Raw genomic sequence first — 25235 nt, 5'->3', positions numbered from 1 at the left:
TGCAAGCTTGCCACCGTCTGTTGCAGACTGTTCCATTGAAGGAAAAAAGAAAACATGATTTTATCCATTCTATTGTTGATAGGCATCTGGGTGTGAACGTGGTATGCAGTTCTCACACAGGGGTTATTTTGGTCCTGCTTACATTCCCCACCCCTGCGTGCAAACTCCTGTTTCTTTGCCTGTCCCTGGGACAAGGGCTTCTGGAATCATCCCCCAGGCACTACCTCCTGGACCAGTCCCAGCCCGGATGTGAGAAGGGTGGGCTCTTGAATGGGGAAACTGTGGCAGGGAAGGGGGGGGGGCAGAGCTTCCTATCCCTGGGCCCCTAGAGTCTGCCTGGGGGCTTCCTCTTGGCCCCGGATGTGGGATGGGAGGGCCAGGGGGCCAAGGCACTCAGCCAAGACAGGAAGCTCCACATCCAGAGCCTTAAAGAAGGAGATGTGGCAGGGGCATGAAATCAGTGCCCGAGATCTGCCTGCTGAGTCCATCTGGAGGGTAAGTGATAGTGCTTCTACTCAGCCCAGAACCCCGGCCCCAGGGGGCCGTGGCAAAGCTGGGACTCCAGCCCCGTCCCCCACAGGGACCCAGGATCCCATATCCCCCCCCCCCCCGGCTCTGGAGGTCTGACCCTCCCCAGATGAGAAGGGACTGACTGCTGTGGGCTCCCTCTTGCAGCACCTGCGGGATGAAGGCTCTTCCCCTCCTCCTCCTCCCGGTCCTGGGGCAGCTGGCGTGGGGCAAGTCTCTGTGTCCAGTGGATGAAGCCATCCATGAGAAGATCCGGGACGGCGCCGGACCCTTAAGTGAGGACCCTCACTTCCACCCTCTAATTCCTGACATGGAGCAGTCGTCAAGCCAGCCCCAAGCAGAACCAAAACTCCACCTGAAACCCCACCCGACCCCAGTCCCCATCCAGCTCCACCTTTGGCAGAAGTTCCAAACCCTCCTTCCTCTAAAACACCCATCTCAAGACAGAACCTGGGAGGTGATGAGCTCCCCACTTCAAGGGCTCTCCACCAGGACCTGGCCCACCTGGGCCTTCCTCAGAAGAGTTTTCTTGAGCTCCTATCTCCAAACCACCAGGGCCAAGGCCACATGAGAATGGAGGAGGGGCAGCTTGGTCTCCCGGCTTCCCTCCTCCCTTCCCACCTCCCTTTCGCAGTTCTTGAGACAATGAGGAACTTTGGCCTGAGCTGCCGGACTGTCACCTCCAGGGGGGACCTGGCCACCTGCCCCGCAGGTGAGTACAGAAGTCCTTTTCCAGGCTCTCACTACTGCTCCCAGTACCCAGGAACCCCATCCCCTAAGTCCAGACTCTATTTCTTGAGTCAACTCCCCCAGAGTCCTGGTCTGCAGCCCCAGGCTTCCCCCCCCCCCGCCGCCGCCCCACCTCCGGGGCTGCATTTCCTCCGGACACCGGAGTCCAGGCCCCCAGCCGCCAGCCTCCCTGCCGCCCACGCCCCTGGTGTTGGGGCTCCCAGCTTCCCGCCAGACCCTCAGGCCTATAGCCTCCCGCTCGGGTCCAAACTCCCTCCGCTCCCGCCCGCAGGCTTCTCCGTCACCGCCTGCACTTGTGGCTCCGCCTGTGGCTCGTGGGACGTGCGCGCCGAGACCACATGTCACTGCCAGTGCGCGGGCATGGACTGGACCGGAGCTCGCTGCTGCCGCGTGCAGACCACCGCCTGAGGTCCCCAGGGGCGCGGGGCGGGGGGCGTGACCAGGCCTCGGAGGGGCGGGGCTGGAAATAAACCCAGAGAAGATGATTCTGAGGGTCGGGGCGCTGCGCTGTCTTTTGTGGGGGGTGGGGGACTAAGCTGACGTCTCCGAAAAGAGCGGGGCACGCAGACGCTGGAGGGAAGCGGTGGCGGGGCGGGCGGGGGAGGCTTTCTTCTGCCCATCCCTCTCCTCCCACGTTGTGCCTGCCCCCACTCCATCTCGGACAGCAAGCCTTTACTTCCTCTAAGGACGCTCACACCCAAGGATCATGGCCTCCTTCAGGAGGCGAAGTGAGTGTTACCTTTGAGGCGACCCTGAGGATCACCCTCTGGTCTCTGGCCTTCCAGGAAGTCGCTGGGTCATTCTGCCCCAGCCTCTACAATGCGGCTTCATTCGGGGTCTGGGTCTGGATGCGACGAGGACCCCCCCTCCCCCCGCATACACTTCAGGGCCCCAAGCCCCCAGTAGCTCCAGGGTCAAGGTGGACCCTTGAGTCATCTTCCAGCCCAGAGCCCTGAGCCGCGATCCCTCACTCCCCAACCTCATGGAGTGGCCTACAAGGCGTGGGCAAAGCTGGGTCGTGGACAGGAGGGACTCTTCACAGGAGCAGGCTGAGAACTCTTACCTGAGGCCACAAACCGCAAGTTCACGTTTTCACAGGTGCAGTGCAGTTTCGAGTCATTAGTTACAACCGCAACACACAGACGCCCTCAGGAACACTTGGCTATGAAAGCGCAGGGCTGGGTACTTGCGTGCGCTTTGGGGCATTCCTGGCGCTGGGAAGACAGCATGCCACATAGTAGGCGCTCAGGAAATGTCTGTGAAATAACCACATACACAACGCGGGTACACCATCCAGGTGCACACACTGCTTGTCCGCACACAGTATACAACCGTTACTCCAGTCACACACAGACACACCAGGCCCACAGACACACACAGGGGCACAAGAAAGCACCCCTGAAACACACAGGCATGGCCATGCAAGGAGGAACATAGACACATAGACGTGTGAACCCTGGACAGAGTCTCTTGCTCCCGACATCAAGTCCCCATTCCAGCCTGGATGACATCAGTCCCCGTCCAAATTCTGACCTGGAAGACTTAGTCACCTGCAGCCCCTACACAGCTTCCTGGGGGGCACAGATCCAGGTGATTCAGAGTCCAGTTCCCTGGGAATCCTAAGCCAGGGGTCTTAAAAATCCAGCCCCTGAGAGATGCAGACACAGACTGCAGAACACTTGGTGCCCAGTCTTGAAAGAGGCCCCAGACTCAAATGTCCCAGCCCCCAGCAGCACATTCCAGGGACTGGAGTACGGGTGATGGAGTTGGGTCCTGGTTTTCAAGATGTTTTGGACTCTCCTGGAGGGAGGCGGTGGCGGGGGGGTGCCCGTGACTTCTGCCCATCTCCCCCCTCCCATGTTATGCCCCCACCTCTGCCACCCACCCCCTATGATGGCACAGCCCCCTGTCTGATCCTGGTAGCCATGAGCTGAGATCACAAACTCTCCTCTTGCCCCTGGAACCCACCCATACCCCAATCCAGAGATTCACCTCCTAAATTCTCCCTCCTAACCCCACTGGGGCCATGGGGTTGAGATGGGACCACTGAGTCAGAAGTGTGTTGAGGAGCAGAGAGGGTGATTCTAGAACCTTGCCTGTCCTGCCCCCTCATTGATGTGGAGGGGGGTGCACTCCTTTGTCCCCAGACTGATTGGAATGCCTCGTTATCTCCAAGTCCCACTCAGTTGTCCCCCTGTGTCCAGACCCCAAGAAGGTCCTCTTCAGAGCCCTCAACTCCAGCACGGTCATTCTCCTGCCCCAGAGTGCAGACTTGGATACGCAAGCCCCCTTCTCAAGCCTCCATTTTCTCACTTGCCAACTACCCAGCCCCACCCCAAGGTAGCCAAGATTCTTCTAGTTGCAAGTGCCACAAACCCCACATTAAGTCAGCTTGAGCAAAAGTAAAAGGAAGTTTCTGGAGGTGCCTGGCTGGCTCAGTCGGTGGAGCATGCAACTCTTGATCTCGGGGTTGTGAGTTTGAGTCCCGTGTTGGGTGTAAAGATTACTTAAAAATAAAATCTTAAAAAAAAAAAAAAAGGAGTTTCTGGATATGTCTCTGACAGGCCCAGGGTTAAAGATTTATTTATTTATTTTAGAGACAATGCAGAGGGGGCAGAGGGAGAGGAAGAGAGTCTGAACTCAGCGCAGAGCCTGTTGTAGGGCTCGATCTCACAACCCTGAGATCACGGACCTGAGCCAAAACCACGAGTCTGCTACTTTGTCCAGCAGGCTAGATGGAGCCTGGGCTTAGCTTCAACGGAGCTACAGAAATGTGCAAGTCTGTGGCCCCACCCCCTGCACCTGTCCATCACAGCAGAGCCAGCTGACCATTGGTCCGTCTCCTCTGTGATTGTTACATCAGGAGAGGGTCAAATCTCTCAATTGCTGACTCCTTTCTAAAATCAGAGAGAAGCTGGCATTGAAACACTGTTAAATCAGTCTTTCTTGAGAGGACAAGGTTGGCAAGTTTAGAAAACAGAGCATTATTTTCACCAAACCTTGGGGGACCATTCCAAAGTTATCTCAAATTTAATCACATATTTAAAAGATAAAACATACCTACTTCTCCCACATAGAAAGTCTTTCTAAGGGACACCTGGGTGGCTCAGTCGGTTAAGTGTCTGCCTTCCACTCAGGTCATGATCCCAGGGTCCTGGGATCCAGCCCGGCAGCTGCTCCCCGCTGAACAGGGAGCCTGCTTCTCCTTCTCCCTCTGCCCCCTCATCCCCTCTCATTTGTGCTCTCTGGCTCTCTCTGTCTCTCTGTCAAATAAATAAATAAAACGTTTTTTTTTAAAGTCTTTTAAATTTTATTTTACTTATTTTTTCCAAAGGGAGAGAACCATAATAGTCTAGACCAGCGCTGTCCAATATGGCAGCCATCAAATGCTTGAAATCTCCCGTTAGTGTAAATCACATTTGATTTTGAAGATTTAGTACCAAAAGGGTAATATATCTCAATAATTTTTTAGTATCGTTACATGCTGAAGTGATAATTTTGTATGTATATTATGTTAAATAAGATACATTATTAAAATTAATTTAGCCTGTCTCTTTTTGTCTTTTTAACGTGGGTGCCAGAAAATTTTAAATTAAAGATGTAGTTTACATTATATTTCTACCAGAAGGCACTGTTCTAAACTTAAAGAGATAATTCCCTACAAACTTTGTCTTGTTTTTATCTCCAGTTTTCAAGGTCACAGACACAAAGAGAGCTTTAAGACATCTAGACAGAGAGCAGACATGTGAATGCATGAATATGGATTTTTCTCTGGGGTAAACATGTGGAGAAGCCTGCCAACGGGCAAGCCATGTGAATACGTGAGCAGATGTGTAACGGTTTCCAGGAGTGTGTGAGTGAGGGTAGGTGAGCGGATGTATGGATGAGAGTGTTTCCCAGTGTTTCTCTGTCTGGGGACCCAGAGAGAAAGGACACCATGTCCAGGGTTAGGTCAAGCAGTGCATCTGGCCTCTGTCCCAGATATGGGTGGAGCTCCAGTGGTCGGTCCCCTTGCCTCACATCCGTTCCTTTCCTCCATGGGGCTTTGAAGAAGTAGAACTTCTTGGGGTGGAGCTGAGGGGTAGGACTGGGACAGGGAGCAGGAAGATGTGGGAGACTTAGGAATCCTGCCTCCAAGCCCAGCTACCCCAAACCTAAAAGGTGGGACTCCCAGGGGCCACAGATGCTCTCCTGAGAAGGGCAGGGGATGAAGTTCATTTGGGTAGACACATACATAGCTTCCTGCGACGTTTGTGACCATCCTTTAACATTTTAAAAATTTATTTATATGGAGTATAATTGACTTATAACATTGTGTGTACGTTTGAGATATACGGGTGTTGATCTGATACATTTGTATATTGCAACATGATGACCGCCATAGCATTAGCTAACATTTCTGTTGCTGGTTCCTGATCATGCTGGTTCCTGTCTCTGGGTCTATGGGCTTCTCTGCTTGGCCCTCTGTAAGACCTCTGGTCTCCTAAGACCCTCTTGATCTGGGAGAGGGGCGGTGAGGATGCCCCAGGGCCGGAGGGTCCTGGGTCAGTGAAAAGAGGAGGCCGACCTCTCCTCCCCCTACCCCCAACCCAGAGATTTCCTCATCTGCCATGACACCTTCCGGTGGGTGGGGATGTGTGTGAGCAAATTGGCCGACTGGGAACCATGGAGTCTGAGGAAATCTACAAGAAGCAGGAGGTCAAGATGCAGGCTGCAGCCTTCAAAAACAAGAAACAGAGGGGCCCAGCCGATAAGGAAGGTTAGGCACCTTGGGGTGGGGAGGGGAGAGGTCAGGTGGGAGAGATTGGGATGGGAGAGATAAGAGGCTGAAAGTGGGGTCACGGGGCTCCTTCCCCTCCCCCAAAATGTATGTGTGCATGTGTATCCCCCAAACGCTCATGCGTGCTCTGTCCACCTAATCAAGAAGCAGATCATGCTTTCCCCATTCCTTATCTTTTATCCCCAGAAATTTGTTGTGTGCAGGGGTTTGGTGAGCCAAGATCTCTGAGTCCCCTTCCCACCCCCACCCCCACCCCACCCCCACCTGCACCCCACCCCAGGGATCCAGGCAGGTTTCTACTCTCACTCTCCCGCCCACAGGTGCAGATAACCCTGACTATGAGAATATCACCTTGACCTTCAGAAACCAGGACCAGCGGAAGGGCAGCCATTCACCACCCAAGAGTCAGGGCAAGCAGTCATCTGCCGGGGCACATCGCACAGCCTTTGGAGGGGACCATGGTAGGGCATCATGGGAGCAAGGAGCACCATGTGGAGGTTGGGGTCAGTGGTGTGGGGCGAGGTGCCATCAGGGCTTGTGTTACAGTCGGAGGTGGGGGGGGGGTTAGCTTCGCAGGTGGGGATGATGATGTCGGTGGTGTTGGTGTTGGTGGAAGTGTTGGTGAAGGTTTGGGTGATGGTGATGGTGGAGAGGTGACCACGTAGTGGACCACGAAGGAACCACCTAGACAGAGCCGATGAGACCTGTGGCTGGGGACACTGCTGACAACGGTAGGCACTGATGTCGATGGGTGTCGGTGACAGCTGCTGCTGACGTGAGTGCTGGTAAAGGGGATGGTAAGGGGGGGCAGGATGATGACAGCATTAGGGACAACTGCTGGCGGCTCTGGTCAGCGTGCATGTTGGTGGTCACAGTGGCTACAGCATTGGGAAGCATGGGCATGGGTGACAGAGCTTCTGATGGTGTTAGAGTCAGTGGTGATGGTCTGGGTGGTGGTGCTGGGCCCTGGAGGTCACCTGTCCTGCCTCTACCCCAGTCCCAACCCTGTCTAGGCCGCCCTCAGACTCTGCCCAGGTCCCCCGTTGTCTGCAAAGAGCCCTCGTGACCCTGCACATCCTCCTCGCCCTGTCCTGCATCATTCTCTTGGCCTTGGTCCTGGCAAAGAGTGAGTAGGCCTTTTGGTTTCAGGGTTTTTGTTGTTGTTTTGGGTTTTTGTTTTGTTTTTGGTGGGGGGCCGGGGCAGTGTGAAGAGGGTCCTCAGGAGGTGGGGAGGCCCAGTGTTTCCACTCTATCTCCCTTCTCCCTCGTTCCTCTCCCTTCCCCTACCCTTGTTCCCAGGACTGCAGAACTGGGGGCGCCTCAAGGGTTTTCCTGCCTCCCTTGCCCCTCCTCCTGAACAGATTCTGAGATGTCCCAGGAGTTGCTGGTCTTGAAAAGGGAGCTCTGGAATGGTGAGGGTGGGACCTGGGGGAGGCCCAAGGGGTCGGGTGGGGGAAAGGAGAGCAGAGGTGATACGGACATGCCACTTCATGCCTCAGTCTCCATCTCGGTGCGAGAGTGTCAGGAGGAGCAGAATCGGGGCTGGAGCTCCACCCAGCAGCTCATCACGGAGGCCAAGCAGGACATTGACGCGGTCAAGAGACATGTCCAGTCCGGGAACAACATAGTGAAGACACTACAAGCAGGTGCCCTTGCAGACCTTCGCTGGGTGGAATTTGTCTCATGCTGGGTGCTGGGGAGTTGGGGGAGGTGAAGCAGGGGTCCCACCTTCCCTGTGCGAGGGCAGGGGGTTAGAGGCTGGTGGATGTCACCCTCTGAGTCACTCAGGGGATATTTAAATGCTGCTGGGAACACCAAGTACACGGGCACCACAGGACCCCAGGCTGGGGGTTGGGAAGGGAGGAGGCTTCCAATAAAGGTGGGGGCCTTGTGTGAGACCCCACACCTGCTTTCTCCTGTCCTCCTGCCCCCAGACGTGAACCAAATCAAGAATAAGTTACAGGAAATCTCCAAGGCACTGGAGACGAAGCCACAGTCATGTAAGTTGGGGCTGGAGAGGTGGAAGAGGAGGGAGCCACAGGTCTGGCCCCAGTTTCTCTCCTGGGGGAGGGATCTGCCTGACCGTGGGTCTCCATTCCACCCAGAGACCTCAACAAATGAGAAGACATCGAAGACCTGGCTGCACCTCCCGATGAAGCTGGCCACATGTGTGTGTCGTGGTGTGTTGTGAGCATAATGCGTGACACGGTGGGTGGCTGTGTCAGCAAGGACCCCAAAAGTGTGTCAGTGTGAGTGCGGGTGTTGGCAACATGGGTAACACCGTAAACACATGCGAGTGTCCTATGGTATGTTGTGTATCAATGCATCATGGCAGAGCTGTGTGGGGGGCACCCCGTGTGTCACTGTAATTGTGGGCGTTGCAGTGTGTGCCCTGTCACTACCTGTGTTGGTGTGAGCAGCTGTGTGCCAGTGCGCGTGTGACTTATTATGTCACTGAGGGTGTTCAGAGCGTGTACCCATGTATGTCCCTTTGTTTCTGCACTCACGGTTTGTGATTTGTGAAGATAAAGGCCGATGCAAAAGAACGTGGCTTTCAGATCTCATACTGGGAGCATCTGGGGGCTTTGGGGACCTGGTGGGGTAGGGTCTCGCAAATGTGGGGGGATGGGGAAAGGCACACAGTGAGCACGTGGACATGATACCAGGAACCCTGGGGCACGAGGTTGTGTGGGAATGAATGCCCCGAGTGGGTCTTTGCGTGTCCATGAACATGTACCCAGGGAGTAACCCAGTCTCTGCACCCGAGAGTGTGGGCCTGAGATGGACAATGTCTCCCTACGAGTAGGTGGGCCCACAGATATATCTGAGCCCTTAAGCAGGTGTAACTGTGCTCCTGAGTGTATATGCCCTCTGAGCACATGCCCCTGGCTCATGGATGTATGTCCCTTAAGAGAACGTGTGCCTGAGTTAATGCTTGTGTCCCTAAGACAAGAGAATGTGTGTCCAAGGCATAGGTGTGCCTCTAGGACAAATAGACATATGTGCCCCTGAGACAGACACGTGAGCCCATCGGCAAATGTCTGCCCCTGAACCGGTGACCATCCGCGCTACTGTCTGGGAGCTGGCCAACCCAAGTCAGCCCGGCCACTGGCCTCATGGCCACACCCCTCGGTCGGGCGCCCCGGACACGTGCGACCCCTGGCGGCCGCTCTCCGGAATCTCCGCCAACGCGCGCGCCCCGCCCACGAGCCCGTCCCGCCGCAGCGCCTGCGCACTCAAGGCCTTTTACGGCGTCGTAAAGCAACTCGGCCAAACCGACGGCCGCAGTACGCTGGTGAGACCCCGCCCGCCCGCGACCCCTTACCCGCGTGGGCCTCGCCCGCTCCGGGACCCCCAGCCTCCCGCGCGCCCGGGGATCCTGGGCTACGGTCTCGGCGTCCGCTCTCCCCGGTCCGTCCGCTTCGGCCCACGCAAAGGGTCCGTGAGGAGGGTGGGCCCCTTCCCGCCCCCTCTGCCGGGTCCACGCTGGCGCGGGGGTCTCAGGGCTCCGGCCTTTCCGCGGCTTAGCTTACTGGCTTCCGTCGCAGCTCAATGGGGGCGGGCCCAACACTCCCCCTCCCAGTGTAGACAGATGCGCACCTGGGGGGCGTCTTGGAGCCTCTGGACTCCCCCGCTCTGGTCCTCTCATTCCTCACGGAGACCTCGTTGGGGGCAGTCCCAGCATCCCCAGACCCCTCCGGCTTCTGGCCTCTTCCTGCGCAGTGGGAACGGGGTTCTCAGCTCCTTCTCCCGACCCCACCCTTGGCAGCGGCTTCACACAAGAGTGGGCGAGGGGTGGGCCGGGGAAGAGAGGTTGTCTCAGCGCCCTTGGGATCCCCCTTCCGCTCCTACTCCCCACCCTCACCGCAGGTCAGCGTCGTGGAGGTCTCAGTGCCCCCTCTGGGTTTTCTCCAACAGCCCCTTCCGGGTTTCTGCCACCGACCACTGGCTAGATGCGGTAGGATGGGAGGGTCACAGCGCCTCCTCCTGGCTCCCCCAAACCTCGAGTCTCACAGTCCACCTTCTCCCCTTGTCTCCTGCTGTCCCGCTACCTTTCTGGAGGGCGCGGGACGCCTTCTCTGCGGCCCCCTCCAGTCTTCCTTACAAACGAAGGCCCATCCGCATCTTCAAGGAGGCGTGCTTCGTGCATGCCAGATGGGCGCTGTCAGAGCCATTTCCTCCTGGCTTGCCCCATATACTCGTATGTCCGTCCTCCAAGCCCCAAACCCTCCCGGCTGCCTACTCCCCTCTCTTGTTTCTTTGGCTTTCCGCAGGGGAGAGGCGGGGAGGTTCTTTCCATCTGCAGGAAGTCAGCACTGTCGTTGCTGGAGGCTTGCGGGGGACAGTGCCCAGAGACTTCTGACGGTCCCCCCATCTTTGTCCCCTCCCTGCCCTAGGTCTGACGCTCCCTCCCCCATGCGCTAGTTCTCTAGTTGCTCCCACAGGTGGCAGAGGGAGCACGAGGGTGCTTTTCACATAGGAGCAATCACCTGGAACTCGAAGGTTGGGATGGTTTCCGGTCCCCCCTTCTGGTCTCCCTCTTGTGTCCTCCCCCCAACCCCGCAACCCCTCTCCTGGCCAAAGGTGTAAACCTACCTCTTGCCCCATTTTCCTTCACTGGAGGAGGCGTGCCTTACATGCAGTTGGATGCCCCCCTTCCTCCCCCTCTTCCTTTCCTACACGGGAGGTCGGCAGTGGAGCACACGCGCCTCCACGTTCTTCCCCCGACACGCGTGTCCTTGTGTCCCAGCAGGGCGGCGGCAGCATGGAGGCGCGCTTCACGCGCGGGAAGTCGGCGCTGCTAGAGCGCGCGCTGGTGCGGCCGCGCACCGAGGTGAGCCTGAGCGCCTTCGCGCTGCTCTTCTCCGAGCTGGTGCAGCACTGCCAGAGCCGGGTCTTCTCGGTGGCCGAGCTGCAGGCGCGCCTCGCAGCCCTGGGCCGCCAGGTGGGCGCACGCGTTCTGGATGCGCTGGTGGCTCGCGAAAAGGGCGCGCGGCGAGAAACCAAGGTGCTGGGTGCCCTGCTCTTCGTCAAGGGCGCGGTGTGGAAGGCGCTGTTCGGCAAGGAGGCCGACAAGCTGGAGCAGGCCAACGATGACGCCCGGACCTTCTACATCATAGAGCGGGAGCCTCTCATCAACACCTACATCTCCGTGCCCAAGGAGAACAGCACGCTCAACTGCGCCAGCTTCACGGCGGGCATCGTGGAGGCGGTGCTCACGCACAGCGGCTTTCCCGCCAAGGTCACGGCGCACTGGCACAAGGGCACCACGCTCATGATCAAGTTTGAGGAGGCGGTCATAGCCCGAGACCGTGCCCTGGAGGGCCGCTGACCCTGAAGGAGATAAAGAATGCAGAGAGCCCCCTCCCAAATGTGTCTTGTGTCTTGTGTGGGGGCCTCACAGATCCACCCGACACTTCGACCCCGGTGCCTGCCTCAGGCAGGTGAGGGAGGCCAAGACCCAAGCATGTTTATAATACACTGGCGAGGTGGGGATGGGGGCCAGGTCCCACCCAGCCCAGGCTTACAGACGGGGCTGGGGGGAGGCCAGGCGTAGTGGCGGTAAGTCCGAAGAAGGAGTTTTGGTGCGGTTGGAGGTGGGAAAATGCTGTTACTCCCTGTCCAGCTACCCTGCGGTGTAGACAGCAGTAGGTCAAGGATTAGGTGTGTCTGTGTGCGTGGAAAGCAGGCAGAGGGTGGTGGCTGACCCCTGCTTCAGACCCTTGCTGCTCAAAGTGTGGTCCAGGACTGGCCCCATCAGCATCTCCCGGGAGCTGGTCAGAATGCAGACCCTCAGGCCTGCCAACTGCGGGTCTGCATTTTGGCAAGATCCCCAGGGGATTCCTGTTACCTTATTTTAAGAAGCAGTGCTCTAGGGCAGAGAATGTGTTGCAACTGGGGTGACTGAACACCCCCCCCCCCCCCCGAGTTTCCGATTCTGCAGATCTGGGCTGGCTGAGGATTTGCATTTCTAACAAGTTCCCAGGAACTGCTGATGCTCCAGGGGCCACACTTTGAGAACCTTGCCTCTAGAGACCTGGGGAAATGGGTGGGCTCACTTCAGAATCATCTGGGTGCCTACAATATTTTGACGTTAATATCGATGATATATGAACACATTTATGTTTCTTGTTTATTATGATGATGATTTTTAAGATTTTATTTATTTGAGAAAGAGGGAGAAGCAGACTCCCTGCTGAGCAGGGAGCCAGACGCAGGGCTCAGTCCTAGGACCCAGAGATCATGACCTGATCCAAAGTCAGATGCTTAACCAACTGAGTCACCCAGGCGCCCCTATTTTATTTTATTTTTATTTTTATTTTTATTTTAAAGATTTCATTTATTAGAGAGGGTGAGTGCAAGCAGGGGGAGTAGCAGGGAGAGGGAGAGGGAGGGTCCCCATGGAGCAGGGAGCCCAATGCAGGGCTCAGTCCCAGGACCTGGAGATCATGACCTAAGCAGAAGGCCGACCTCTAACTGACTCAGCCACCAAGGCGCCCCTATTTTATTTTATTTTTATTTTTTTAAGATTGATTGATTAGAGAGAAAGCACAAGCAGGGGGAGCGGCAGGCAGAGGGAGAAGCAGGCTCCCCGCTGAGCAGGGAGCCTGATGCAGGACTCTATCCTAGGACCCTGGGATTGTGATCTGAGCCGAAGGCAGACGCTCAGCCAACTGAGCCACTCAGGCGTCCCTTTATTTTATTTTTAAAGATTTTATTTTTAAGTAACCTCCACCCAACAGGTGCTCTTGTGAGTTTCTGGTCTCAAAAGTACAATCTGACACTTAAGGCAGCGGCTCCTTTCCCTTTGGCCCACCACGCTCCCCGAGTTCCTGATCACTCCTCCACCCCCAGGTAAATCCTGCCAGATTTTGTTTGGCAGGGGTGCGGGAGATTGTTTAAATTCCCCTTCCTTCCTTCCCCTCCTCCCAGATGTGAATAAGTCAGATGTGAAGGAGAACTCAGGTGCCCTCGGCTGGCTCCCCTCACTGTTTCTCAGTCGCTTTTCGGGATGCATTGTGGGGGTCAGCGTGAGGTGGGGAGAGCCCAGTGCCCAGTCTGATCGGGGGGCGGTTCCAGTTACTCCAGCGAGGGGTGGGGTGGGCTTCAGCACCCAGCAGGGGACTTGAGTGTCCACAGCGTGGATGGAGCTACTGAGCACCTACCATGTGTAGCACTGGGGACGGTCATGGGCAGGAAATAGCTGTTGGCCGGGAAGGGTGGTGATTAGGGTGGCAGTTTGAATCGGGTGAGGGGGCAGTGTCTAGGAGGCCAGCCAGGGTTTGAGATCCGGAGTCCTGGAGGGCAGTCTAAGTGTCCACACGCAGGTCTGGAGGAGTGAGCAGGGGCATGCTGGGAAGCCAGATCTCAGGGGAAACTGCAGGAATCTTTGGGTTTAGCCTCCTGAGGTGCCCCCCCCCCCCAAGCCCCTGGAGAGTGGCTTCTAGGGCCTGGTGGGTGAGGGGCAGATTGCAGAAGCCAGGGGCAGGAGGCAGGAATGGGCCAGCCAGCTCCATCCAGAGGCCTGGCAGTGAAGGATGCCAGAGAGAGGGTGGGAGGGAAAGAGAGGGCTGTTCCCCTGAGGAGGGGTGCTGGAGAGCCTGTAGGCTGGGGGAGGGCCCAGGGTCTGTTTCTCCCTGCGGAAGGTAAGGAGGGACTTGTGGACGAGGGAGGCGTGGAACAATCTATAGGATTGGGGGATGGGGCACCCATAAGAACAGATCCGGCAGGTTTCCCATCGCAGCAGCTCTGACAGGATGCTTTGGGCTGCAAATATATTCTCTACTGAAGCCCCAGACAGGGTCAGAGTGGGGGAAGGAGTGAGGAAGAGGAACCCAGCACCAGCCCTTGGTGAGCCAGGCAGGCGTGATGCCTCCCCTCATTTAATAGACCACGAAGCAGGTTCTGAGAGACGAGGTCATTTGCATGGACGCACGTTCATTTTTCAACAGGTGTTTATTGAACACCTATTATGGGTCAGGTGCTGGGGTCACAGCTGAGAACAGAACAAAAGCTCCTGCCCTCCCGAAGGTCACATTCAAGCCCAGGGGAGATGAGAACACACAGAGCAGTGAATATCATTTTCTTGGAAGGGGAAGAGTTTGTGGTGAGAAAGTAGGGTGAGATAAAAGGGATCTGGAGTCAGGTTGTCATTTTAAGTGGGAGGGAGGGGGAGCCCAGGATAGCCCTCACTGGGGAGCAAGTGGGAGAGGGGACATGTGCAAAAGTCCTGAGGCAGGAGCGAGCCTCCGCGTGTAAGGGCAGGCGAGGAGGCTGGTCTAGGTGCTGGGGTTGGGGGAGGAGAGAGCAGAGGTAAAGCTGGGGAGACAAGGCAAGTTACAGGGATTCTGCAATTGCAAAGCACCCTGTAAGACTTTGGGGTTTTTTGTTTTGTTTTTGTTTTTTTCCTCAGAGCCAGAAGGAAACTTCTGGAGGGTGAGAGGCAGTGAAGGAGATTGAGGCAAGCTAGGATGGGGGCTACACCAGAGAGGTGGCTGGGGGCGGTGAGAAGTGGGCAGATTCTGCACATGGCTTCCTCTGAGGATTCCGAGGGGGCAGCAAAGGAAACAGGTGCCGAGTGTGACCTCAACGTTGGCGTGAGTGGCAGAGTGGGGCTGGGAGTCCCCTTTGGAGAGCTCAGGTGGGCAGTTAGGCACTGGCCTGGAGTTCCAGGGGGTCTGGAGGAGGCAGAAATGGGGTGAGCAGTGGGTAGACAACAGGTAGACCTAGGCCTAGCTTCACCCCTGCCCCTTCCTGGCCCCAGGGCCCCCGGGTGCCACTGTAGCGCCCTCCCCGGTCCCCTTGGCCCAGCCCTTGACTCCTGGGTCCCAGGTGGTCCTGTATGGGGCTCTCCTCATGGATTCCCCTCCAGGGGGCCTGAGAATCACATGAGCACGCCTGGTTCTTCCTTCTCTAGGCTAGGAATTGGGGTTGGAGTGGGCGGGCGAGGGGTTTAACGCGGGGTGTCCTGTGATCCTGGCCTGCCTCCTTCCTTAGCCTCTGATGCAGGGACCGACCCTGGCCAAGCCTGGGGCTGGTGCCACCTAGGCCTCCCGAAACCCGTGTCAGGTGGGGCCAGCACCTTTGGACTGGGTGACCAGGCCACCCGTGGGCCTGCCAGCATTTACTGAGTACCTTCTGTGTACCAGGCCCATTCTGAGCTCTTCTCATGTGTGGGCTCATGCCCTCCTGCCAGCAGCCTAGGCTGGCAGTTAGGCTCAGAGCCATCCACTGCCCCGCCCTGCAATATTCTTGGGGGTCTAAGCATGTTCTCTGCACCATTGGACCCCAAAGTCTTCATCTCCAGCCCTGTCTAGTAAATGCTTCTTGTAATAAAGTAGGCGTGGGGGAGGGGGGAGGTACAAATGCCATTTCAGTTGCTCTGGATACTCCGAGGTGGCCTCAGGCAGGAGGTTCTGGAACTCGCAGCTCCAACATCTGGAGACCAGAGCCAGCGAGGCCCCAGGGAAGGGGCCGTCCTCGCCCCGTTTTATTGACATGCGCTGGGTGGGGAGCCTGGCTGCCTGAGCTGGGGGTCTTCTCCCTGTGGGGCTAGGACATGGTGGGGGGGCTGCATCTGGGGAAGCCAGGGGTGGGGTGGGGGTGTGGTCTACCCCTGACTCCAGCAGGCGGTGGGCGGGTCTGACAGGAAGCCTGGGCATCATAGGGGCCTGAAGCATCCAGAAAGTTCCGAGGTGGGTATTCTGAGCACTTGAAGGCAGGGACATGGTGACAGCCAGCTGGGCTGAGGAGCAAGGGACAGGCCCTCTGGGGAGTTGGCAGGAGCAGGGGGTGGGTCCACAGTTCTTCTTCCGTTTGGGCAGGAGAAAATGTGCCCGGGACCTTAGCCACAAATGGTTGAGGGTCCTCAGAGCCCCGCTGTGGGCCTGGCTATTCCTGTCTGAGGTGGGGGAGCAATGCAGGGGGTGCACCTGGCAGGTGGGCCGGGGACTGTCAGGGTCTGGGTCTCGGAGCACGTCCTGGTGAACCACAGGGGGGCCAAGGTGGCAGGCGGGCGGTCAGCATGTGGCCAGCCGTTCACACACCCAGCCGTCCAAGTGGCTGCCGCAGAAGGCATCATTCCACTGCCCGGAGCCCTGCATCATCACGCAGTCCTCGCCCTGGCCCCCGTTGTTGGGTTCTCCCGGCCGCCAGTTGCTGGAGCAGAAGGCTTCGGGTCAGAGAATGGAGGAGGGGGAAGGAGCCCTACTGCCTTCAGCCTAGACACATCCCTCAGAGTCTGGGCCCTGCCCACCCCATCCCTGTAGCCCAGGAGTACCCTCTCCCCACATCCTCTCACCTCCACCTGGGTCTGCCTGCCCCCTAAGCCCGCCATTGCAGAGAGGCACCACCTCTCTGAGTCAGGGCCTCGGGCCCCTCCCCTCCACATTCCCCCTCCTCACCTATAGTTCAGGGGGTCCTTGTCCATCCAGATAAACTCCCCCTCTCTGTCCAGGTCCCGAAGGCCAATCCAGGTGCCCTTCCTGTTGGCACGTTTGGCCAGGAAGTCCTGGGGAGCAGGACAGGACTGGAAGGGCTGGGCAGTTGTGCCCGGGTCCCTCCCACCGTGCAAGAGATTGAGGTGGGGATCCACACCCCCCTGCCCACCGAGCCCAGGCCCACCTGCTCCTCTTCGCTGTGGATGCTGACCAGCCGCCCTTGCAGTTTGCTGCAGGCAAACCGGGCCTGGATCCACTTCTTGGGGTCCTTGCCGAAGTAGTAGCACTTCCTCTGGAAGTTGACCCACTTCTCAGGGCACGTGTTACACATGGAGCCTGGGGTGGAGGAGAGGCTCAGGGGGGCAGCTGTGGTGGGCACCGTGGCGGACGCCGTGGCTGGCACCGTGGTGGATGGTGTGGCTGGCACTGTGGCTGGCACCGTGGTGGATGGTGTGGCTGCTACCGTGGCAAGCGCTGTGGCTGGCGCCATGGCTGGCACTGTGGTGGATGGTGTGGCTGCTACCGTGGCAAGTGCTGTGGCTGGCGCCATGGCTGGCACCGTGGTGGATGGTGTGGCTGGTACCGTGGCAAGTGCTGTGGCTGGCGCCGTGGCTGGCACCGTGGGTACGATAGGCAGAGTGGGTGGCAGCGTCTCTCCTGGAGTCACTCTTGGAGTCCGGGCTGAAAGCAGACCCACCCCAGAGCCTAACAAAGTCTTGCAGGCTGCTTCTCTGGAGCTCTGACACTGATGTGAAAGACCAGCCCCCCGGCAGGAGCACCTCAACAGCCTGCACCATTGCCACAGACACCCCACCGGAGCAGAGTGCCCGCCACGGACACCAGCATCGAGGTGCTCTTGGCCGCAGCACGTCAGCCTCTGCCAGCGCCATCCCCACAAAGAGACCCACAGCCAGCAGCATATCGGTCACCAGCAGCATCCCCAAGTCACCAGCTCTGGGGCCAGTGGCAACTCAGCCACCAATCGTGTGCGGTTCATCATCACCACAAACACCTTCGTGGTCAGAACCAGCTCAACTGCCAACACCATGGCAATGGACACCAGCCCCTGCCAGCGACACCTTCGTCACCACCATCATCTCCATAGGGACCCAGGATTGCTGGCGATCTCTCCACTGCCACCACCACCGCCAACACCCGTGTCAACATGGTGAAGCTAAGATTGCCATCATCACCTTCCCCGTGTCTTGTCCCCACCAATGGCTCCAGTAACAGCCCTGGTCACCCTTGCTACCAGCACCCCCAAAAACAGATTCTTGCCACGTTTGGGGCAATGGAGATGATTTTTGTCTAGTTGGAGGGATTGATCAGGAGAGCTTATGCAGGGGGCTCCTGGAGGGCTGAGTCCCCCTGGCCTTGACCTTGGGCCACCTTGGTCTCTGTCTCCTCTTGTCCCCACCCCGAGGAAACGCTTAGGCACTGTCATCATCACCCAGCACTCCCAGGTGCGAGGTTAAACCCACTGTTACTGGGTTGACTCACTCTTGGTTTAAAATAGATTTTCTTGGAATGAGGTGCAGAGTTGGTGGAAGTTTTCAAGGGGCTTGGGGTCCGCAACCTCGGTGAGGAACAAAGCTGGATGTGTTTCTCACACATGAACCGGTAACCCGTATGTGGCGCAGGGGGGTGGGGCACATTAATACAGGAAGAGAGTATCTCTGGGCACTTGAAGAAAATTGGGGGGGGGGCGCCTGGGTGGCTCAGTCATTTGGGCGTCTGACTCTTGATTTCTGCTGGGGGTATGATCTCAGGGTCGTGAGATCGAGCCCCGCATCAGGCTCTGTGGTCAGCATGGAGTCTGCTTGTCCCTCTCCCTCTGCTCTTCCCCCTGCTCATGCTCTCTCTCTCTCTCAAATAAATAAATTGACTATGGGGGGGGGAGAAAAAGAAAACTTTGAGGAAAGTGCCCTCGCTGTGTGTTGCGTGGTCATTGAGAGACAGGCCTGCAGCTGGGCTCAGACCCCAGGCCACCCCAAGGACTGGGTAGGAATTGAAACGTCATCCATCAGAGTGAACGTGGTCCAGAGCCCTCCCCAGAGGGACCATGGCCGGGTTTCTTGTTGGGATTCCCACAGCCACACAGTGTCCCAGGGGACTGCACTCTTACACACCAAGCACAGAGCCTTCCTCTTTTCTTTGCCAGTCGGACCAGCTGGGTCTTCCCAGAGGTGGAAAAGCAGGGCGTCAGGGCAGCACCACCCAGCTCCCTACTCCAGGTGAAAGGCACACTGATTGAATGTCTGCTCTCCCTGCAGCCTGCTGGCCGCCCCCCGACCCTCATGACCACCAGCATCGCCCCCATCGCCGCAGACGTGACCCCCCTGCCCCCCCCACTGGGCCAACAGTCTTCCGGGAGGGGGGAGGGCTGTGGCTGAGGCCATCGCTGATGACTCCCTGCTGAACCACGATGGGCAGAGGAAAGAGAGGCAAAGAGAACCCAGAGATGGTAAAACACAGGAGTGCTTTTACCTGGAGGAGGAAAGAAGTGTTCGAGCTGCCCCCTCGCCCCCCCAGCTCCAGGTCTGTGGAGGGAAGCAGCTGGACTCAGAAAGAAACTCGTGTGTGTCCCCCACGGACCCCGCCACACACATAAGCACACACCCCTCCACCTTGTCACGTGCACTCGTCTATCGCACATTCGAAGACACATCACCATGCGCCTGTGCTGTCCCATGCGTGTACCAACACACCGACTCACCGTTGGACGCGTGCAGCTCTATCCACAGCTTCACCATCTCCTCCCGGAGTCTTTCCAATGAACGTAAGGCCGTGTGTCTCTCGTTCAAGCCTTGGGTGATTGGGTGGGGGACAGTGGTCAGAGACGAACTTGCAGCAACCGCCCCCCTCCGACCCCCCATCCCCTCCCAAGGCTCACTGAGGGATTTGAGGTTGCTCAGGTCCGAACGAAGTCCATCCAGGTTCCGGGAGAGCTCGGAGTCTGACGGGGATGGGCTGGTGTCAGGGTTAGGAGTCCCAGAGCCCAGCGGCCAGCCTCATGGTCCCTCCCAGCTCTAGGATGCACCCCCCCCCCCATTTCTCACCCTGCGCTTTCATTCTCTTCTGTTCAGCTCGGATTTCTTCCATGTTCTGTGACACCTGGGCAGCTGGTTGGAGGGGAGGGGGCTCAGTGGTAAGCAAGTCCTCAGGGCCCTCCCCAGTCTCCCATACCCCCAGCTCCCCCCCGCCCCGTGTCTTCAGGGTCACCTGCTCATTTTGCAGTTCACAGGTGGTCTAGGGCACTGTGCCCACAAGTTAATCCAGGTTTCCCCACCCCCACCCCCCCTCCTCCTAGACCCGAGCTGACATCGCTCACCCTGGGATTTCTGGGCCATCTGGTCACCATTGTGTCTTTCCAAGTCCTTGGAAACCCGAGAGACTGGGGCGGCAGGAGAGAAGATGTGTCCTCAGGAGCCAGGAAGGCAGGTTCCTGAATCGTTCCCCGCCCCCGGCCCCAAGTGCCGCGCCCCCTCACATGGTCACAGGGCCCGAAGCTTTTAGTTTTTCATTTTTGGGGCAAAAGGACTTAGGGAAATACAGGCAAGAATAGAATGAACACGTGTACCCTCCCCCCACCCAGAATGAAACAGGCATTTCTTGAAAGCTCACTGGACGTGGGTCTAAATGCTTCACAAGTCTTAGCCTCCATAGCCCTGAAATGATGCCCATTTTACAGGTGAGGGAACTGAGGCCTAGAGCAATTACTTAGCATTCCATCAGGCACTTCTCAGCGCCCCCTCCCCTCCAAGAGTCTCTGGGTTTTCACCTGCAGGGGAGGGGGAAGTGGGGAAGTGCAGGCTCACTCTCAGTTCCCGGGGCGGGGGGGGGGAGGAACACTGGAGTCCAGCCCTTCTCCCACGTCCCACAGTGGTCAGTGGCAGAAGCGGGACAAGAGACCCCCTCCCGGAGTCCTTGGCCCCTCCATACCGTTCTGGGCAGCGGTTACTTCCAGCTGTTTCAGATTCTGCACAGTGTCCCAGTCTGGAGAGGAGAAGAGGAGGGGAGAAGATGGGTTTCCAGGTGCCGCCACCCACCCACACCCCACCTGTCAGCTGGGGATGGAGGCCTTGGGCATACCGTGTGGGAGGTGTGGAAAGGTGTGACACAGGGGTGCTGGACAGGGTGGGGAGCTCTCAAGGGTGGGCAGAAGGGGCTTGGGAAGGGGGTGGGGGGGCGACAAGGCAGGAGACACAATGGGAAAATTGGGCTCCAAAGGCTGTGTTGGGCTCCCCGGGGCCTGACAGTGGGCTTCTGGGAGGGAACACAAGAGGGAGACCGCTTGGGGCTGGAGGTGTCCTCACGCCATAAGAGAAACAGGGTCAGCAGCCCGGCCCACAGCAGGACGGTCGCCAGCCCCAACAGCGCCAGCTGCACCCCGTGCCCACAGCATCTCCGCCTTCTGGAAAACTTCGGGAACTCTGCTGGGTCTGGGGAGAACGCCAGAAGGGGAAGGTTGAGACTGGGCTTGGCCATGCCTGTCTCCCCATCACCCAGAGCCCCTAAGCCTAGGAGGCTGTCCAGAGCCCACACTAAGGCAGTGGATCTCAGGGGACCCCCAGCCTCCTCTGTACGCCTTCCCTCCTGTCTGTCGTGCCCACCAGTGAGCGCCCCATGCCCCGACTTTGTCCCTCTCTGCATCCACGCATCTCTGTCCCTCCAGCTGTCCAGCCCCACGTCTGGCACTCCTTCTGTCCATGCCCCAGTGGTCAGCAAGACTGCCTCGGGGCCAGGTCACTGCCCAGAAAGACAAGCCCAGGACCAGGAGCTAAGACCCTTCCGCCACAGGCCCATCAGATGGCTGACACCCACCCAGCTCTCACCGTGACTTTCTTCCCTTTTATGGGTTTCCTTTACCCCCTCACACCCTCATACTAGATCTCCGGCCTCACGCCCAGAAAGCTGGGTCCTCCTTCCCCTTGGACTGCCAGCTCTCACCCTGGTCCCCTTCCCCAAACACAGGACACAGGCTTCAGTTCTCCCTCAGTATCCGAGCTCTTCCCCAGCCTTTTCCCTGGATGTCAGACCACCTGGGGGCCTCACCCCAATCCCAGGGTCCCCCAAGACTCTACCTTGTGACCCCATTGTGGGTCCGGGCCCCCTCCCTTCACCCTGGCTGGGAGGATTCATCACACCGAATTCCACTTGCTCTGAGTTGCCGTTCTACTTGGCTTCCAATTCTATCGGGCTCCCAGCACCCCAGCTGGAGCGGTTTTTTTGTTGGAGGGCGTTGAGTCAGGGAAGGGAGGAGTCTGTGGCTTCCCTCTCCTGCCTGGCTCTGTGCCCAGAAGGCCAGTCAGGGCTCACCTCCCCCTGGCCCTTGGCTGGGCCTTCTTCCCAGAGAGAGACCCAGGAGCCCCTGTCCTCTCCTGGGTGAAAGGTAGGAGGTCAGGTGCTTGGTTTTGCCAGTGTCAGCTCCAGGGAGTCCTCTCACCTGAGTATGAATGCTCCTCCATGGCAGTCTTGCTTGGATTCTCCCAGTGACAGGCTGCTCACCACCTGTCAAAGCAGTCTACTTAACAGGTGATAGCTCTGGCCGGGATCTGGGTTCTAAGGAGCAAGAAGGTTAGATGTCAGGCTCTGGACAGCATCTGGGACCTGAGGAGCTCAGTGACCGTTGGCTGATTTTGTTTAGACCATGGTCAGGGGTCAATGTTGCATTTAACTGGGAGATGCAGCTGGGATGGAGGGTCACAGGCCTGAGACCAGAGGTGGGCGCCCCAGAGTCCAACACCTGCAAGGTACACAGCAGGTGCTCGATAAATGTGGCAAGTGACTGAACTTCAAAACCAACTTCCTCGTTCATAAAATGCCATTGTTAATAGTACCTATGCCCTGGGACGGTGATGTGCTCCTCACGAATATGCAAAGTGCGTGAAGGAGGCTGGCACACAGCGTTGAAAATACAATCAGCTTACTACTATTGCTGCCGGTGCAACCTTGGCCTGGACTCCACCTTTCTGAGCCTCAGTTTCCCCTCTGTAAAATGGGGGTGATGATCGCACCCAACTCAGGAGATCGTGGTAGGAGCAAATGAAATAACAATGTATGTGAGGCTTTCAGTGAGGTGCCGCGTGCACACAGTGGGTCTTCAGATCCTAAACATTTATCAGGCATCTACTGTGTACCCGGTCCTGCGGGGAGATGCAGAAACTCCGCCACCAGACCTCAGCTTCTCTGCCAATGTGCCCGAGGCATCTTTAGAGTCTCTTCACTTTGGGGCACCCGGTGGGCGTCCAACTCTTGGTTTCGGCTCAGGTCATGATCTCAGGGCCGTGAGATCGAGCCCCGAGTTGGGCTCCGGGCTCAGCAGGGAGTCTGCTTGGGAGTCTCTTCCTTTTCCTTGGCCTCTCCCCCAGCTTGTCTGCTCTCTCTCTCTCAGATAAATAAATCTTAAAAAAATTCTCTTGACTTTAAAGACTGTGCCAAAGACCGTGGGCTTGGGGGCCAGACAAGCCTGGAGGTTATAGGCTGCCTCTCTTGCTGTATGACACTGGGCAAGTCACTTCCCCTCTCTGCGCCTTGGGGAAGTGGAGATGTGTGGTGGCCAGGCTCTGATTAATGGAGGCTCAAACTGCATCTTTCGCCATCGTGGAAGAGGCCAGAGGCGTCACCAACCCACGGCCTAACCTGCCTGAACCCACACTGGACAGACCTGGGGCTGAGTCCTAGCTTCTTCCTGAAGGCGCGACTTAGCTGGGTCATCTGTCAACCACGGGGTGACAGTGCCAACTCCACTGGATGAAGACCGATGTGGTGTGCGAGGCCCTGGCACGCAGTCGCTGCTCGGTTAACCTACTGGTGGAGCGCTGGGGAAACTGAGGCACCAAGAAAGTCATTTGTCCATGTCACACAGTGGTAGGACTGGGACTTGAACCCAGGACGTGTGACATTGGAGCCTATTTGCTCAGCCACCGGGGGACACGACCTCCTGTAGGGGTCTGCTGGCAACCTGACACCAGGCCTGACTCCAGTCTGTCTTTCTAACACCAGAGCTCCCAGGCCTGCTGACGGCCTGGTCTTCCGTGGCCCTCCACGGCCCCCTGCCATCAGCCCCCTGCGCACCCCCCAGGGTCATCTGTTCTTCACAGTCATGCCAGGCGTTGGCTTCAGCTTCCCCAACCCATGACCCTGCACATCCATTGATCCGTCCATGCTGCCCGCCGCCCACCGCCCTTCGCACATGCAGACTTCCTCCTGCTCATTCCTCAAGACCTGGAGGTCGCTCCTTCCAGGGAGCCTTCCCGGTCCACTTCCCAGGGCCGACCCTGACACACGGGCGCAGAGAGTCACCTCTGTGCACGCACATTCACACAGACACACACACACTCACGCGTATCACGCACTCACATGAGTTGTGAGCGTGTCGCTGTCCCGGCCCGTCGGGCTGACTTGGAGAGGCCGGCAGGGCCACAGGCCGTGGTGAGGAGCTTAGCCTGGAGAGAGAGTTTCTTCTGAAAGCAGACCCACCCACAGCTTCTATTTTCACAGCCCTAATTATGGGCTCGCCACCTGGTTAACCAGATCACACGCATGGCCTCCCCTGGTCCTCCCCGCAACCCGGTAAAGTCCACACTATTAATATCTCTCTCTATCCCTCAGGTGAGCGAACAAGGTTCAGAGTCGCTAACCCCCATTCCCAGAGCGCGGCCGGAAGTAAGTGGTAGAGTCGGGACTGAACCAAAGTGACTAGAAAGATCTATGAGATCATGTAACATCTGGGTCAAATATCGACAGTTTTGTTACATGGTAAGTTGCCGCAGAGGTTGGGCACAGCGCCCTGTGTCCCAGGACAGCAACAGCTTTAATGTCCACAAACACTCTGTGAGGTAGATGCTTTGGTCTTCGTGCTGCCCTGTTGGTGAAGGAGGTGGGGCACAGAGAGGTTAGGTAACTTGCCCAAAGTCACACAGCTCATAAATGGCAAAGTCGGGATTTGAACCCAGACAGCGTGAGTCCCAACTCCGCAGCTCTAACCACCATGCACCTGGCCTTGTATTTATGGGGACTTCTTCTTGACACCTCACACCCTGCTCTTCCTCCCAAAAATGTACCCTCTGATCCTTAATCTGCTTCCCAGTCTAGTTTGGGGAACACCCCATGCCAAACCCCCACCCCTGATGGGAAGACCCCTCCCCGTGCCCATGTCCCACTTCCCAGTCAGGACTGGACTGGAGAGGGGCCTGGCTGAAATGTCTCCCTCGTCCGTCACACTGTGTTTTCAGCACCGAGGGCAGCCCTCAGTACGTGTCTATTGACTGAGTGACCGGTGGGTTGAGGCTGTTCATTCAGAGCCCCTGACTGTCCCTCTCAACCTTGATCTGGGCTAATCACGGGGACTCTGACCCGTTGCATGATTTGCCAACTGACAGAGAATGGTCATTTTATTTTATTAAAGAATTTTATTTATTTGTTTGACAGAGAGACAGCAAGAGAGCACAAGCAGGGGGAGCAGCAAGCAGAGGGAGAGGGAGAAGCAGGCTACCGCTGAGCAGGGAGCCTGACACAGGGCTCGATCCCAGGACCCCGGGATCATGACCTGAGCCAAAGGCAGACGCTTAACCCACTGAGCCACCCAGGTGCCCCTAGGATTCTGTTTCTTAAAAGATAGGCAGAGGGAGAGGGAGAAGCAGGCTTCCTGCTGAGCAGGGAGCCCGACGCAGGGCTCAACCCCAAGACCCTGGGATCATGACTCGAGCCAAAGGCAGAGGCTTAATTGACTGAGC

The 25235-nt window shown here is 57.6% G+C and overlaps 4 protein-coding genes and 1 long non-coding RNA gene across 10 annotated transcripts; 3 read left to right on the top strand and 2 right to left on the bottom strand.

Moving 5' to 3' along the window:
* Positions 1-399: 399 nt before the first annotated feature.
* On the top strand, positions 400-1748 carry RETN (resistin). Its single transcript, XM_026481286.3, has 4 exons — positions 400-495; positions 676-803; positions 1163-1240; positions 1550-1748. Exons 1-4 carry the CDS (start codon positions 452-454, stop codon positions 1684-1686), a joined length of 387 nt encoding a protein of 128 aa, XP_026337071.1. The 5' UTR covers positions 400-451; the 3' UTR covers positions 1687-1748.
* On the bottom strand, positions 1654-10257 carry LOC125283795 (uncharacterized). The gene is made up of 3 exons (XR_007191798.2): positions 9384-10257; positions 2342-2492; positions 1654-1738 (listed from the first exon to the last, which is right to left on the bottom strand). It is a non-coding gene; the product is annotated as an uncharacterized LOC125283795 (long non-coding RNA).
* Positions 5899-8596, top strand: MCEMP1 (mast cell expressed membrane protein 1). Its single transcript, XM_048227183.2, has 7 exons — positions 5899-6037; positions 6379-6519; positions 7056-7184; positions 7420-7470; positions 7558-7704; positions 7993-8058; positions 8164-8596. Coding segments are annotated over exons 1-7 (630 nt in total). The 5' UTR covers positions 5899-5943; the 3' UTR covers positions 8166-8596.
* On the top strand, positions 9288-11430 carry TRAPPC5 (trafficking protein particle complex subunit 5). 4 transcript variants are annotated; one of them, XM_026481281.4, is made up of 2 exons: positions 9288-9353; positions 10809-11430. In XM_026481281.4, the coding sequence occupies exon 2, from the start codon at positions 10824-10826 to the stop codon at positions 11388-11390; it is 567 nt and encodes a 188-aa protein (XP_026337066.1). In that variant the 5' UTR covers positions 9288-9353; positions 10809-10823; the 3' UTR covers positions 11391-11430. The 4 variants fall into 4 exon arrangements, with proteins under 4 accessions (XP_026337066.1, XP_026337067.1, XP_057167461.1 ...); XM_026481282.4 differs by having other exon boundaries at positions 9305-9353; positions 10812-11430; XM_057311478.1 differs by lacking the exon at positions 9288-9353 and adding an exon at positions 9389-9469 and having other exon boundaries at positions 10812-11430.
* Positions 11431-13995: 2565 nt separating this feature from the next.
* FCER2 (Fc epsilon receptor II) lies at positions 13996-21710 on the bottom strand. 3 transcript variants are annotated; one of them, XM_026481277.4, is made up of 10 exons: positions 21582-21710; positions 20814-20939; positions 20440-20493; positions 19829-19891; positions 19557-19619; positions 19391-19453; positions 19214-19303; positions 16682-17178; positions 16462-16568; positions 13996-16216 (listed from the first exon to the last, which is right to left on the bottom strand). In XM_026481277.4, the coding sequence occupies exons 1-10, from the start codon at positions 21637-21639 to the stop codon at positions 16078-16080; spliced, it is 1260 nt and encodes a 419-aa protein (XP_026337062.2). In that variant the 5' UTR covers positions 21640-21710; the 3' UTR covers positions 13996-16077. The 3 variants fall into 3 exon arrangements, with proteins under 3 accessions (XP_026337062.2, XP_026337065.2, XP_057167459.1); XM_026481280.4 differs by having other exon boundaries at positions 16682-16833; XM_057311476.1 differs by having other exon boundaries at positions 16682-16833; positions 19214-19453; positions 21582-21694.
* Between the last annotated feature and the right edge of the window lie 3525 nt (positions 21711-25235).

The sequence above is a fragment of the Ursus arctos genome, unplaced genomic scaffold, assembly GCF_023065955.2.
Source record: "Ursus arctos isolate Adak ecotype North America unplaced genomic scaffold, UrsArc2.0 scaffold_14, whole genome shotgun sequence".
Taxonomy (NCBI): Eukaryota; Metazoa; Chordata; class Mammalia; order Carnivora; family Ursidae; genus Ursus; species Ursus arctos.
This window is presented reverse-complemented; position numbering and strand designations above follow the sequence as displayed.

What these genes read in the sequence shown, in the direction of transcription:
- MCEMP1 (XM_048227183.2), top strand. Translation starts at nt 5,944, where the DNA reads ATGGAGTCTGAGGAAATCTACAAGAAGCAGGAGGTCAAGATGCAGGCT. An exon ending in GGCCTTGGTCCTGGCAAAGA is followed by an intron (nt 7,185 to 7,419) that starts GTGAGTAGGCCT and finishes CCTCCTGAACAG; the next exon opens with ATTCTGAGATGTCCCAGGAG. An exon ending in AGTGAAGACACTACAAGCAG is followed by an intron (nt 7,705 to 7,992) that starts GTGCCCTTGCAG and finishes TCCTGCCCCCAG; the next exon opens with ACGTGAACCAAATCAAGAAT.
- FCER2 (XM_026481277.4), bottom strand. Translation starts at nt 21,639, where the DNA reads ATGAATCCTCCCAGCCAGGGTGAAGGGAGGGGGCCCGGACCCACAATG. An exon ending in GAGCAACCTCAAATCCCTCA is followed by an intron (nt 19,304 to 19,390) that starts GTGAGCCTTGGG and finishes CAATCACCCAAG; the next exon opens with GCTTGAACGAGAGACACACG. An exon ending in AGAGCTGCACGCGTCCAACG is followed by an intron (nt 17,179 to 19,213) that starts GTGAGTCGGTGT and finishes GTCTGCTTTCAG; the next exon opens with CCCGGACTCCAAGAGTGACT.
- TRAPPC5 (XM_026481281.4), top strand. Translation starts at nt 10,824, where the DNA reads ATGGAGGCGCGCTTCACGCGCGGGAAGTCGGCGCTGCTAGAGCGCGCG.
- RETN (XM_026481286.3), top strand. Translation starts at nt 452, where the DNA reads ATGAAATCAGTGCCCGAGATCTGCCTGCTGAGTCCATCTGGAGG. An exon ending in CTGCTGAGTCCATCTGGAGG is followed by an intron (nt 496 to 675) that starts GTAAGTGATAGT and finishes TCCCTCTTGCAG; the next exon opens with CACCTGCGGGATGAAGGCTC. An exon ending in CCTGGCCACCTGCCCCGCAG is followed by an intron (nt 1,241 to 1,549) that starts GTGAGTACAGAA and finishes TCCCGCCCGCAG; the next exon opens with GCTTCTCCGTCACCGCCTGC.